Below are 14,699 nucleotides of genomic sequence, written 5' to 3'. Positions count from 1 at the left end.
AGCCCTTTAAATTTCTGTGAGATAAACAGCTGAGACACGCAGCGTGTGGGGGGGGGGGGGGGGGGGAAGGGGGGGAGAGAGGGCAGTGCACGAGACAACCAGCCAAACACTCGGGATTTGAATGACTGAGGTTGGAGCCCGTTCATCACAAGGCGGACTGTGAAGTTATTTCATGTAATTGGACGGAGAGAGAGAGAGAGAGGGAGTGGGCCGAGTGCCAGAGGGAGGGGCTTGGGCTGTGTGTGTGTGTGTGTGTAGGGGGGGCTCTGGGTATATAGGGACAGAGACCCGGAGGGTTTCAGAAGCCACGGTTTGAGCGACGATGGAGGCAGAGAGGACAGTGCCGAGCGGTGGGTGGGAGAGGGTCTGCCGAGCCCAGCCCGACCCCTGCCTGCTGAAGGAACGCGTCCTGGCCAGGTTACTGGAGACGGAAGACCGCTTCCTGCCCAAGTCGGGCAGCCTCGCGTCGGTACAGATGGAAGTTCAGCCCCACATGAGGAGCAGGCTGGCCGGTTGGATGTTGGAGGTTGGTGTCAACACGGATCGAGGGCTGCGCAGAATAACCCGGGGCTAAAATATTCAGGACAGGCTGGGCCTTTGTGTTCCCTCGAGGGTAGAAGATTAACTCGCCATCTAATTGAGGTGTTTATAAAACTGATGATCTGGGTCATTGTCAAGCTGCTGTTTGTGGGAGCTTGCTGTGCGCAGATTGGCTGCCGCGTTTCCCACATTACAACAGTGACTACACTCCAAAAAGTACTTCACTGGCTGTGAAGCGCTTTGGGACGTCCGATGCTCGTGAAAGGCGCTATAGAAATGCACGTCTTTCTTTAAGTCGTTCTTAATATGATTGAAGGAGTTGATAGGGTAGGCTGCTGGGGTGGGGGAGTCGAGAACAAGGGGGCATCACCTCAAAATTAGAGCCAGGAGTTTGGGCGTGATGTCAGGGAGCATTTGTTCACACAAAGGGCGTTGGGAATCTGGAACGCTCTCCCCCAAAAAATCTGTTGAGTCTGCGGGTCAATTATAAATTTCAAAGCTGAGACTGATAGTATTTTGTTGGGTAAGGGTGTTGAGGGTTACGGAACCAAGGCGGGTACAATACAGATTGGCCGTGATCTCATTGAATGGCGGAACAGGCTCGAGGGGCCGAATGGCCTCCTCCTGTTCCGATGTTCCAAGGGGAGGGAGACGGTTTGCTCAGTCTCTTAGTGATAACTGCTTTTGAGAAGTTGAAGTCTCTCAGTCTCTTCCACCTCCTCCCCTGAAGGTGCTGATTCCTGGGGTGGGAGGTGGGGGTGGGGGAGTGTGGAGGGGTGGAGGTTGGGGGTACGCCAGCCGCTACCTCGCTGCAGTAGGGTCCGTTCACGTGCAAGCCTCGACACGAGTGCAGGCCGGCTATTTGACCACGAGAGGCATCACAGTCAAGATAGTTAAAAAGAAAGACTTGCATTTATATAGCGCCTTTCACGACCACCGGATGTCCCAAAGCCAAAGCGCTTTACAGCCGATGAAGAACTTTTTGGAGTGTGGTAATTTGGGAAACGCGGCAGCCAATTGGCGCACAGCAAGCTCCCACAAACAGCTATGTGATAATGACCAGATAATCATTAGTGATTAGTTTTTTAGTGATGTTGATTGAGGGATAAATATTGGCCCCAGGGCACCGGGGATAACTCCCCTGCTCTTCTTCGAAATAGTGCCATGGGATCTTTAACATCCACCCGAGAGAGCAGGCAGGGCCTCGGTTTAACGTCTCATCCGAAAGACGGCCCCTCCGACAGTGCAGCACTCCCTCAGCACTGCTCCTCCGACAGTGCACTGGAAGTCTCTGTTCTACCCTTTCCCACCCCCCACTCCTCGTTTTTCCATCCACATGACACTCTGACATGACACTTTTTTGCCCTAAGCTCTGGAATTCCCTCCCTAAACCTCTCCTTTAAGACACTCCTTAAAACCTACCTCTTTGACCAAGCTTTTGGTCACCTGTCCTGATATCTCAAACATTGTCTGATAATCACTCTTGCGAAGAGCCTTGGGTGGATTTACTATCTCTGTAATCTCCTCCAGCCCCTACACCCCTCCCTATCTCTGTAACCTCCAGCCCTTACACCCCTCCCTATCTCTGTAATCTCCTCCAGCCCCACAACCCCCCCGAGATGTCTGCGCTCCTCTAATTCTGCCCTCCTGAGCATCCCTGATTATAATCGCTCCACCATCGGTGACCGTGCCTTCTGTTGCCTGGGCCCCAAGCTCTGGAACTCCCTCCCTAAACCTCTCCGCCTCTCTACCTCTCTCTCCTCCTTCAAGACGCTCCTTGAAACCGACCTCTCTGACCTGCGTTAATTTCTCCTTACGCGGCACGGTGTCAAATTTTTTAAAATCTCATACTCTAGTGAAGCGCCTCGGGACGTCTCACTACATTAAAGGCGCTATATAAATGAACGTTGTTGGTTGGTGATGAATACGTGGCTTGTGTCTCTCGGGCCCTAGGTGTGTGAAGAAGAGCTGTGTGAGAAGGAGGTGTTTCCCCTGGCCATGAACTACGTGGACCGGTTCTTGGCCCTGGTGCCGGTGGAGAAGTGCCGGCTGCAGCTGCTGGGCTCGGCCTGCCTGCTTCTGGCCTCCAAGCTCCGCCAGACGCTGCCGCTGCCCCTGGACACAGTGTGTGCCTACACCGCCGGCTCGTCCCGGCCCCAGGAGCTGCGGGTAAGTCGCTCGGTGCGGGGAGGCGGGGTGGGGGGGGGGGGGGGGGGGGGAGTCCGCGGCAGGGGAGGTCGCTGGGTCCTAACTCCCCTCCTCCTCCTCCTCCCAGGGGGGTCTCCTGATCTGTGGGTGAGAGGGGAACACACCTTCACCACACGGACTGCAGCGGGTTCGTGAAAAAAGCCCCTCCCCACGTGCAACCGAGAGCGTATACATTGTTCAAACTGATCCCAGCGAGGGGGAGTAATGAGAGGGGGAGGGGTGCTACAATTAGAATTACCGCTCCTCAACTATTGCGTGGTGTAATGTACGGACTGGTGAGTATGCTGACAGGATTGGAGAGCTGTTGTGTCTGGAGGAGTCCGTGTTCCACGTGTATGTGCAGTGTGTGAGGTTGCAGCCCCTCTTCCATTATTTGAAGGGGCTGCTCCTCAAATTCTGGTTGCACTTCAGTCCCACGCTCTTTCCTGATCTTGTGCGGAGGGGAGCGGGCAGGTCGGAAGGGCCTCCTCGTAGGACTGCTCCTGGGTCCGGCCAAGGGGGGCCATCAGCCGGTCCAGGCAGCGGGCGGTCAAGGGGGTCGTTCAGCCCGACTGCCTGCCTCTCTTCCGCGGTTACGTTCGCGCCAGGGTGTCCCTGGAGATGGAGCACGCGGCCTTCCGCGAGAGGTGAGCGCCGGAAGGACTGGGGTGCATCATCACCCCCGGCAACCAAATTTTAATTTGATTTAAGTTACTGTAAAAGTTTTCATTTGTTAATTTACCTGGGGGGGTGGGGGAGGGTATGCACTTGATTATTGGTTCTACTAAAATAGTTGTAGAGCTGTTGAGTTGGGAGTGGCTTAGCCAGAAGCGTGATGTTCACAAGACTCAATAAAACCCCGGCCAGTTGGGTTCGGGGGATCCACGATGGGGCAGGTGGTTGTGAGCCTGGTGGATGAACCGGTAATGTGTAGTGTGATTGTTAAACCTTTGTTAATAAACCAACTAGTTCTTAATAGCAATGTGTTGCTATGGATTCTTGAGCGAAGAACCCATGAAGCAAATACATTACGTGTGGGTAAGGGTGGGAGTGAAAGAATCATCATTGAATCGTACACCACAGGAGAAGGCCATTCGGCCCATCGAGCCTGTGCCGGCTCTGTGAAAGAGCGATCCCATTGGTCCCACTCCCTCCTGCTCTCTCCCTATAGCTCTGCAAAAATTTATTTTTCAAGTATTTATCCAATTCCCGGTTTGAAAGTCACTATTGAATCTGCTCCCACCGCCCTTTCAGGCAGCGCGTTCCCGATCGCAACAACTCGCTGCGTAAAAACGTTCTCTGCATCTCCCCCTTTTGCCAATCACCTTAAATCTGTGTCCCTCTGGTTATCGACCCTCCTGCCAGGGAGGTAGACAGTATTTACAGCCCAGAAACCGGCCACTGGGCCCCACCGCTCCGTGCCGGGGTTTATGCTCCACACCAGCCCCCTCTCACCCCTCTCCATCTCACCCCATCACCATATCCTTCTATTCCTTTCTCCCTCCTGTGTTTATCCAGCCTCCCCTTAAATACATCGATACTATTCGCCTCAACCCCTCCCTGTGGCAGCGAGTTCCACATTCTCACCACTCTCTGGGTAAAGAAGTTTCTCTCTATTTACTCTATCAAAACCCCTCATCATTTTGAACGCCCCTTTAAACCAGACACTCACTCACACACACACACACACACAACCAGACACACACACACAGCCAGACACACGCATAGACACATAAACAGACGCACACACTCACAGACACAGACACAGACTCACCCCACCCCCCCGCCCCCCCCCATTCACACACACACGTGTCTCCGGGGCTCACTGGACAGTGATGAGGCTGTGAAGCCCCTCCTGAACCTGGGTGGGGTGTCGAATTCAACGCTCACCACTCTGGCGGAGATCGGCTGACTGCACAGTGCAGGGGGTGAGCCCGGGGACCCGAGTGAGGGAGTGAGGGAGCCCGGGGGGGGGTTCGGGGTGCTGAGCCGAGGGGGGGGTGCCGGCTCCCCGCACAATGCTGGGGTCTGTCCGGGAGGGTTGCGAGGTGTCTCATTCTCCACTTCTCTCTCTCTGTCTGCAGGCGATGGAGCTGCTAATCCTCAACAAGCTGAAGTGGGACATCGCAGCTCCCACAGCCCAGGAGTTCGTGGAGCATTTAATCGGAGCCACGGGCCTGCCAAGGGCCAAAGAGGAGGTGGTCAGAAAACACACGGAAACATTCATCGCACTCTGCACGATAGGTATCCTGTTCAGGAAGAGTGCGGGGAGATCTAACACACGGATTCCAGCATCAGTCGTGGATCAGTGCGTCACCTGTACATAACACTGGCTGTTTGGTGGGACATGGCGGGCACTCAGGCAGGGCAAGAAACCAATAACCCCGGGTCTCACCTGTAACTAACCCCCACTCTCACCTGTAACTAACTCCCACTCTCACCTGTAAATAACTGGGACTCTCACCTGTAACTAACACCGGGTCTCACCAGTAACTAACCCCCACTCTCACCTGTAACTAACTCCCACTCTCACCTGTAACTAACTTCCACTCTCACCTGTAAATAACCGGGACTCTCACCTCTAAATAACCCTGGGTCTCACCTGTAACTAATCCCCACTCTCACCTGTAACTGACTCCCATTCTCACCTGTAAATAACCGGGACTCTCACCTGTAAATAACCCCCGCTCTCACCTGTAACTAACTCCCACTCTCACCTGTAAATAACCGGGACTATCACCTGTAAATAACCCCGGGTCTCACCTGTAACTAATTCCCACACTCATCTGTAAATAACCCCCACTCTCATCTGTAAATAACTGGTTCTCTCACCTGTTAATAACCCCCAATCTCACCTGTAAATAACTGGGACTCTCACTTGTAAATAATTCCAACACTCACCTGTAAATAACCCCCGCTCTCACCTGTAAATAACTCCCTCTCTCACCGATAAATAACCCCCAATCTCACCTGTAAATAATCCCCGCTCTCACCTGTAAATAACTGGGACTCCCACTTGTAAATAATTCCAACACTCACCTGTAAATAACCCCCACTCTCACCTATAAATAACCCCCGCTCTCACCTGTAAATAACTCCTGCTCTCACCTGTAAATAAACCCCACTATCACCTGTAAATAACTCCTGCTCTCACCTGTAAATAACCCCCACTATCACCTGTAAATAACCCGCACTCTCACCTGTAAATAAACCCCACTCTCACCTGTAAATAAACCACGCTCTCACCAGTAAATAACCCGCACTCTCACCTGTAAATAAACCCCACTCTCACCTGTAAATAAATCCCACTCTCACCTGTAAATAATCCCCGCTCTCACCTGTAAATAATTGGGACTCTCACCTGTAACTAATTCCCACTCTCACCTGTAAATAACCCCCGCTCTCACCTGTAAATAACCCCCACTCTCACCTGTAAATAACCCCCAATCTCACCTGTAAATAACGCCCGCTCTCACCTGTAAATAACTCCCGCTCTCACCTGTAAATAACTCCTGCTCTAACCTGTAAAAAAACCCCACTCTCACCTGTAAATAACCCGCACTCTCACCTGTAAATAAACCCCACTCTCACCTGTAAATAAACCCCGCTCTCACCTGTAAATAACTCATGCTCTCACCTGTAAATAACCCCCACTCTCACCTGTAAATAATCCCCGCTCTCACCTGTAAATAATTGGGACTCTCACCTGTAACTAATTCCCACTCTCACCTGTAAATAACCCCCGCTCTCACCTGTAAATAACACCCGCTCTCACCTGTAAATAACCCCCAATCTCACCTGTAAATAACCCCCGCTCTCACCTGTAAATAACTCCCGCTCTCACCTGTAAATAACTCCTGCTCTCACCTGTAAAAATCCCCCACTCTCACCTGTAAATAACCCCACACTCACCTGTAAATAATCCCCGATCTCACCTGTAAATAATTGGGACTCCCACCTGTAACTAACTCCCACTCTCACCTGTAAATAACTGGAACTCTCACTTGTAAATAATTCCAGCACTCACCTGTAAATAACCCCCGCTCTCACCTGTAAATAATTGGGACTCTCACCTGTAAATAACTCCCGCTCTCACCTGTAAATAACTCCCGCTCTCACCTGTAAATAACTCCCGCTGTCACCTGTAAATAACCCCCGCTCTCACCTGTAAATAACTCCCGCTCTCACCTGTAAATAACATCCGCTCTCACCTGTAAATAACTCCCGCTCTCACCTGTAAATAACTCCCGCTCTCACCTGTAAAAATCCCCCACTCTCACCTGTAAATAACCCCACACTCACCTGTAAATAATCCCCGATCTCACCTGTAAATAATTGGGACTCCCACCTGTAACTAACTCCCGCTCTCACCTGTAAATAACTCCCGCTCTCACCTGTAAATAACTCCCGCTGTCACCTGTAAATAACCCCCGCTCTCACCTGTAAATAACTCCCGCTCTCACCTGTAAATAACATCCGCTCTCACCTGTAAATAACTCCCGCTCTCACCTGTAAATAACTCCCGCTCTCACCTGTAAAAATCCCCCACTCTCACCTGTAAATAACCCCACACTCACCTGTAAATAATCCCCGATCTCACCTGTAAATAATTGGGACTCCCACCTGTAACTAACTCCCACTCTCACCTGTAAATAACTGGAACTCTCACTTGTAAACAATTCCAACACTCACCTGTAAATAACCCCCGCTCTCACCTGTAAATAATTGGGACTCTCACCTGTAAATAACTCCCGCTCTCACCTGTAAATAACTCCCGCTCTCACCTGTAAATAACTCCCGCTGTCACCTGTAAATAACCCCCGCTCTCACCTGTAAATAACACCCACTCTCACCTGTAAATAACTCCCGCTCTCACCTGTAAATAACCCCAACTCTCACCTGTAAATAACCCCCTCTCTCACCTGTAAATAACTCCCGCTCTCACCTGTAAATAACTCCCGCTCTCACCTGTAAATAACCCCCACTCTCATCTGTAAATAACCCCCACTCTCACCTGTAAATAACACCCGCTCTCACCTGTAAATAATTGGGGCTCTCACCAGTAAATAACGCTCGCTCTCACCTGTAAATAACTCCCGCTCTCACCTGTAAATAAACCCCACTCTCACCTGTAAATAACACCCGCTCTCACCTGTAAATAATTGGGGCTCTCACCAGTAAATAACGCTCGCTCTCACCTGTAAATAACTCCAGCTCTCACCTGTAAATAACGCCCGCTCTCACCTGTAAATAACCCTCGCTCTCACCTGATAATAAACCCCGCTCTCACCTGTAAATAACTCCCGCTCTCACCTGTAAATAACCCCCACTCTCACCTGTAAATAACCCCCACTCTCACCTGTAAATAACCCCCACTCTCACCTGTAAATAAACCCCGCTCTCACCTGTAAATAAACCCCGCTCTCACCTGTAAATAATCCCCGTTCTCACCTGTAAATAATTGGGACTCTCACCTGTAACTAATTCCCACTCTCACCTGTAAATAACCCCCACTCTCACCTGTAAATAACCCCCACTCTCACCTGTAAATAATCCCCGCTCTCACCTGTAAATAATTGGGACTCTCATCTGTAACTAATTCCCACTCTCACCTGTAAATAACCCCCGCTCTCACCTGTAAATAACTCCCGCTCTCACCTGTAAATAACCCCCGCTCTCACCTGTAAATAACCCCCGCTCTCACCTGTAAATAATTGGGGCTCTCACCTGTAAATAACTCCAGCTCTCGCCTTTAAATAAACCCCGCTCTCAACTCTAAATAAACCCCGCTCTCACCTGTAAATAAACCCCGCTCTCACCTGTAAATAACTCCCGCTCTCACCTGTAAATAACCCCCGCTCTCACCTGTAAATAACCCCCGCTCTCACCTGTAAATAACCCCCGCTCTCACCTGAAAATAAACCCCGCTCTCACCTGAAAATAAACCCCGCTCTCACCTGAAAATAACCCCCGCTCTCACCTGTAAACAACCTCCGCTCCCACCTGTAAATAACCTCCGCTCTCACCTGTAAATAACTCCCGCTCTCACCTGTAAATAACCCCCGCTCCCACCTGTAAATAACTCCCGCTCGCACCTGTAAATAACTCCCGCTCTCACCTGTAAATAACACCCACTCTCACCTGTAAATAACTCCCGCTCTCACCTGTAAATAACCCCAACTCTCACCTGTAAATAACCCCCTCTCTCACCTGTAAATAACTCCCGCTCTCACCTGTAAATAACTCCCGCTCTCACCTGTAAATAACCCCCACTCTCATCTGTAAATAACCCCCACTCTCACCTGTAAATAACACCCGCTCTCACCTGTAAATAATTGGGGCTCTCACCAGTAAATAACGCTCGCTCTCACCTGTAAATAACTCCCGCTCTCACCTGTAAATAAACCCCGCTCTCACCTGTAAATAACCCCCGCTCTCACCTGTAAATAAACACCGCTCTCACCTGTAAATAAACACCGCTCTCACCTGTAAATAATTGGGGATCTCACCTGTAAATAACTCCAGCTCTCACCTGTAAATAACCCTCGCTCTCACCTGTAAATAACCCTCGCTCTCACCTGATAATAAACCCCGCTCTCACCTGTAAATAACTCCCGCTCTCACCTGTAAATAACTCCTGCTCTCACCTGTAAATAACCCCCACTCTCACCTGTAAATAACCCCCACTCTCACCTGTAAATAACCCCCACTCTCACCTGTAAATAAACCCCGCTCTCACCTGTAAATAATCCCCGTTCTCACCTGTAAATAATTGGGACTCTCACCTGTTAACTAATTCCCACTCTCACCTGTAAATAACCCCCACTCTCACCTGTAAATAACCCCCACTCTCACCTGTAAATAACCCCCACTCTCACCTGTAAATAACCCCCACTCTCACCTGTAAATAAACCCCGCTCTCACCTGTAAATAATCCCCGTTCTCACCTGTAAATAATTGGGACTCTCACCTGTTAACTAATTCCCACTCTCACCTGTAAATAACCCCCACTCTCACCTGTAAATAACCCCCACTCTCACCTGTAAATAATTGGGGCTCTCACCTGTAAATAACACCAGCTCTCACCTTTAAATAAACCCCGCTCTCAACTGTAAATAAACCCCGCTCTCACCTGTAAATAAACCCCGCTCTCACCTGTAAATAACTCCCGCTCTCACCTGTAAATAACCCCCGCTCTCACCTGTAAATAACCCCCGCTCTCACCTGAAAATAAACCCCGCTCTCACCTGAAAATAAACCCCGCTCTCACCTGAAAATAACTCCCGCTCTCACCTGCAAATAACCCCCGCTCTCACCTGTAAACAACCTCCGCTCCCACCTGCAAATAACCTCCGCTCTCACCTGTAAATAACCTCCGCTCTCACCTGTAAATAACTCCCGCTCTCACCTGTAAATAACTCCCGCTCTCACCTGTAAATAACCCCCAATCTCACCTGTAAATAACGCCCGCTCTCACCTGTAAATAACCCCCGCTCTCACCTGTAAATAATTGGGGCTCTCACCTGTAAATAACTCCAGCTCTCACCTTTAAATAAACCCCGCTCTCAACTGTAAATAAACCCCGCTCTCACCTGTAAATAAACCCCGCTCTCACCTGTAAATAACTTCCGCTCTCACCTGTAAATAACCCCCGCTCTCACCTGTAAATAACCCCCGCTCTCACCTGTAAATAACCCCCGCTCTCACCTGAAAATAAACCCCGCTCTCACCTGAAAATAACCCCCGCTCTCACCTGAAAATAACCCCCGCTCTCACCTGTAAACAACCTCCGCTCCCACCTGTAAATAACCTCCGCTCTCACCTGTAAAAAACCTCCGCTCTCACCTGTAAATAACTCCCGCTCTCACCTGTAAATAACTCCCGCTCTCACCTGTAAACAAACCCCGCTCCCACCTGTAAACAACCCCCGCTCCCACCTGTAAATAACCTCCACTCTCACCTGTAAATAACTCCCGCTCTCACCTGTAAATAACCCCCGCTCCCACCTGTAAACAACCCCCGCTCCCACCTGTAAATAACCTCCACTCTCACCTGTAAATAACTTCCGCTCTCACCTGAAAATAAACCCCGCTCTCACCTGAAAATAACCCCCGCTCTCACCTGTAAATAACCCCCGCTCTCACCTGTAAATAACCTCCGCTCTCAACTGTAAATAACCCCCGCTCCCACCTGTAAATAACCTCCGCTCTCACCTGTAAATAACTCCCGCTCTCACCTGTAAATAACACCGAATCTCACCTGTAAATAACGCCCGCTCTCACCTGTAAATAACTCCCGCTCTCACCTGTAAATAACTCCCGCTCCCACCTGTAAATAACTCCTGCTCTCACCTGTAAATAAGCCCCACTCTCACCTGTAAATAACCCCACACTCACCTGTAAATAATCCCCGATCTCACCTGTAAATAATTCGGACTCCCACCTATAACTAACTCCCACTCTCACCTGTAAATAACCCCCACTCTCACCTGTAAATAACTCCTGCTCTCACCTGTAAATAACCCCCTCTCTCACCTGTAAATAACTCCCGCTCTCACCTGTAAATAACTCCCGCTCTCATCTGTAAATAACCCCCACTCTCACCTGTAAATAACACCCGCTCTCACCTGTAAATAATTGGGGCTCTCACCTGTAAATAACCCCCGCTCTCACCTGTAAATAACGCCCGCTCTCACCTGTAAATAACGCTCGCTCTCACCTGTAAATAACTCCCGCTCTCACCTGTAAATAACCCCCGCTCTCACCTGTTAATAACCCCCGCTCTCACCTGTAAATAAACACCGCTCATACCTGTAAATAATTGGGGCTCTCACCTGTAAATAACACCAGCTCTCACCTGTAAATAACCCCCGCTCTCACCTGTAAACAACCCCCGCTCCCACCTATAAATAACCTCCACTCTCACCTGTAAATAACTCCCGCTCGCACCTGTAAACAAACCCCGTTCCCACCTGTAAATAACCTCCGCTCTCACCTGTAAATAACCCCGCTCTCACCTGTTAATAACCCCCGCTCTCACCTGTTAATAAACCCCGCTATCACCTGTAAATAAACCCCGCTCTCACCTGTAAATAAACCCCGCTCTCACCTGTAAATAACACCCGCTCTCACCTGTAAATAACACCCGCTCTCACCTGTAAATAATTGGGGCTCTCACCTGTAAATAACTCCAGCTCTCACCTGTAAATAACCCTCGCTCTCACCTGTAAATAAACCCCGCTCTCACCTGTAAATAAACCCCGCTCTCACCTGTAAATAATTGGGGTCTCACCTGTAAAACCCCCCCACTCTCACCTGTTAATAACCCCCACTCTCACCTGTAAATAACTCCTGCTCTCACCTGTAAATAACCCCCTCTCTCACCTGTAAATAACTCCCGCTCTCACCTGTAAATAACTCCCGCTCTCATCTGTAAATAACCCCCACTCTCACCTGTAAATAACACCCGCTCTCACCTGTAAATAATTGGGGCTCTCACCTGTAAATAACCCCCGCTCTCACCTGTAAATAACGCCCGCTCTCACCTGTAAATAACGCTCGCTCTCACCTGTAAATAACTCCCGCTCTCACCTGTAAATAACCCCCGCTCTCACCTGTTAATAACCCCCGCTCTCACCTGTAAATAAACACCGCTCATACCTGTAAATAATTGGGGCTCTCACCTGTAAATAACACCAGCTCTCACCTGTAAATAACCCCCGCTCTCACCTGTAAACAACCCCCGCTCCCACCTATAAATAACCTCCACTCTCACCTGTAAATAACTCCCGCTCGCACCTGTAAACAAACCCCGTTCCCACCTGTAAATAACCTCCGCTCTCACCTGTAAATAACCCCGCTCTCACCTGTTAATAACCCCCGCTCTCACCTGTTAATAAACCCCGCTATCACCTGTAAATAAACCCCGCTCTCACCTGTAAATAAACCCCGCTCTCACCTGTAAATAACACCCGCTCTCACCTGTAAATAACACCCGCTCTCACCTGTAAATAATTGGGGCTCTCACCTGTAAATAACTCCAGCTCTCACCTGTAAATAACCCTCGCTCTCACCTGTAAATAAACCCCGCTCTCACCTGTAAATAAACCCCGCTCTCACCTGTAAATAATTGGGGTCTCACCTGTAAAACCCCCCCACTCTCACCTGTTAATAACCCCCGCTCTCACCTGTAAATTAACCCCGCTCTCACCTGTAAATAACCCCCGCTCTCACCTGTAAATAATTGGGGCTCTCACCTGTAAATAACTCCCGCTCTCACCTGTAAATAACTCCCGCTCTCACCTGTAAATAACCCCCGCTCTCACCTGTAAATAACCCCCGCTCTCACCTGAAAATAACCCCAACTCTCACCTGTAAATAACCCCCTCTCTCACCTGTAAATAAACCCCGCTCTCACCTGTAAATAATTGGGGCTCTCACCTGTAAATAACTCCAGCTCTCACCTGTAAATAACGCCCGCTCTCACCTGTAAATAACCCTCGCTCACACCTGTAACTAAACCCCGCTCTCACCTGTAAATAAACCCCGCTCTCACCTGTAAATAAACCCCGCTCTCACCTGTAAATAACCCCCGCTCTCACCTGTAAATAATTGGGACTCTCACCTGTAAATAACCCCCGCTCTCACCTGTAAACAACCCCCGCTCCCACCTATAAATAACCTCCACTCTCACCTGTAAATAACTCCCGCTCGCACCTGTATATAACCCCCGCTCTCACCTGTAAATAACTCCCGCTCTCACCTGTAAACAAACCCCGCTCCCACCTGTAAATAACCTCCGCTCTCACCTGTTAATAACCCCCGCTCTCACCTGTTAATAAACCCCGCTCTCACCTGTTAATAACCCCCGCTCTCACCTGTAAATAAACCCCGCTCTCACCTGTAAATAACCCCCGCTCTCACCTGTAAATAATTGGGGCTCTCACCTGTAAATAACTCCAGCTCTCACCTGTAAATAACCCTCGCTCTCACCTGTAAATAAACCCCGCTCTCACCTGTAAATAAACCCCGCTCTGACCTGTAAATAACCCCCGCTCTCACCTGTAAATAACTCCCGCTCTCACCTGTAAATAACCCCCACTCTAAGCTGTAAATAACCCACGCTCTCACCTGAAAATAACCTCCGCTCTCACCTGTAAATAACCTCCGCTCTCAACTGTAAATAAACCCCGCTCTCACCTGTAAATAACCCCCGCTCTAAGCTGTAAATAACCCACGCTCTCACCTGAAAATAACCTCCGCTCTCACCTGTAAATAACCTTCGCTCTCAACTGTAAATAACCCCCGCTCCCACCTGTAAATAACCTCCGCTCTCACCTGTAAATAACTCCCGCTCTCACCTGTAAATAACTCCCGCTTTCACCTGTAAACAACCCCCGCTCCCACCTGTAAATAACCTCCGCTCTCACCTGTACATAACCCCCGCACTCACCTGTAAATAATCCCCGCCCTCACCTGTAAATAACTCCCGCCCTCACCTGTAAATAACTCACAATCTCACCTGTAAATAACCCCCGCTCTCACCTGTAAATAACTCCCACTCTCACCTGTAAATAACTCCCACTCTCACCTGTAAATAACCCCCGCTCTCACCTGTAAATAACCCCCGCTCTCACCTGTAAATAACTCCCGCTCTCACCTGTAAATAACCCGCAATCTCACCTGTAAATAACCCCCGCTCTCACCTGCAAATAACTCCCGCTCTCACCTGTAAATAATAGGGACTCTCACCTGTAAATAATCCCCGCCCTCACCTGTAAATTAACCGCGCTCTCACCTGTAAATAACCCGCAATCTCACCTGTAAATAACCCCCGCTCTCACCTGTAAATAACCCCCGCTCTCACCTGTAAATAACCCCCGCTCTCACCTGTAAATAACCCCCACTCTCATCTGTAAATAACCCGCAATCTCACCTGTAAATAACCCCCGCTCTCACCTGTAAATAACCCCC

General features: G+C 49.9%; 1 protein-coding gene across 1 annotated transcript in view; it reads left to right on the top strand.

Annotated features, from left to right (window-relative positions):
• Nucleotides 1–322: 322 nt before the first annotated feature.
• The window catches only part of LOC139230300 (G1/S-specific cyclin-D2-like), a 50,236-nt gene continuing 35,859 nt past the window's right edge, over nt 323–14,699 (top strand). The window contains exons 1-3 of the mRNA XM_070862127.1: nt 323–526; nt 2,494–2,709; nt 4,812–4,971. Of these exons, the coding sequence (XP_070718228.1) occupies nt 323–526; nt 2,494–2,709; nt 4,812–4,971 (580 nt within the window). The remainder of the gene's footprint in view (nt 527–2,493; nt 2,710–4,811; nt 4,972–14,699) is intronic.

The sequence above is a fragment of the Pristiophorus japonicus genome, chromosome 19, assembly GCF_044704955.1.
Source record: "Pristiophorus japonicus isolate sPriJap1 chromosome 19, sPriJap1.hap1, whole genome shotgun sequence".
NCBI classification, from domain to species: Eukaryota; Metazoa; Chordata; class Chondrichthyes; family Pristiophoridae; genus Pristiophorus; species Pristiophorus japonicus.
This window is presented reverse-complemented; position numbering and strand designations above follow the sequence as displayed.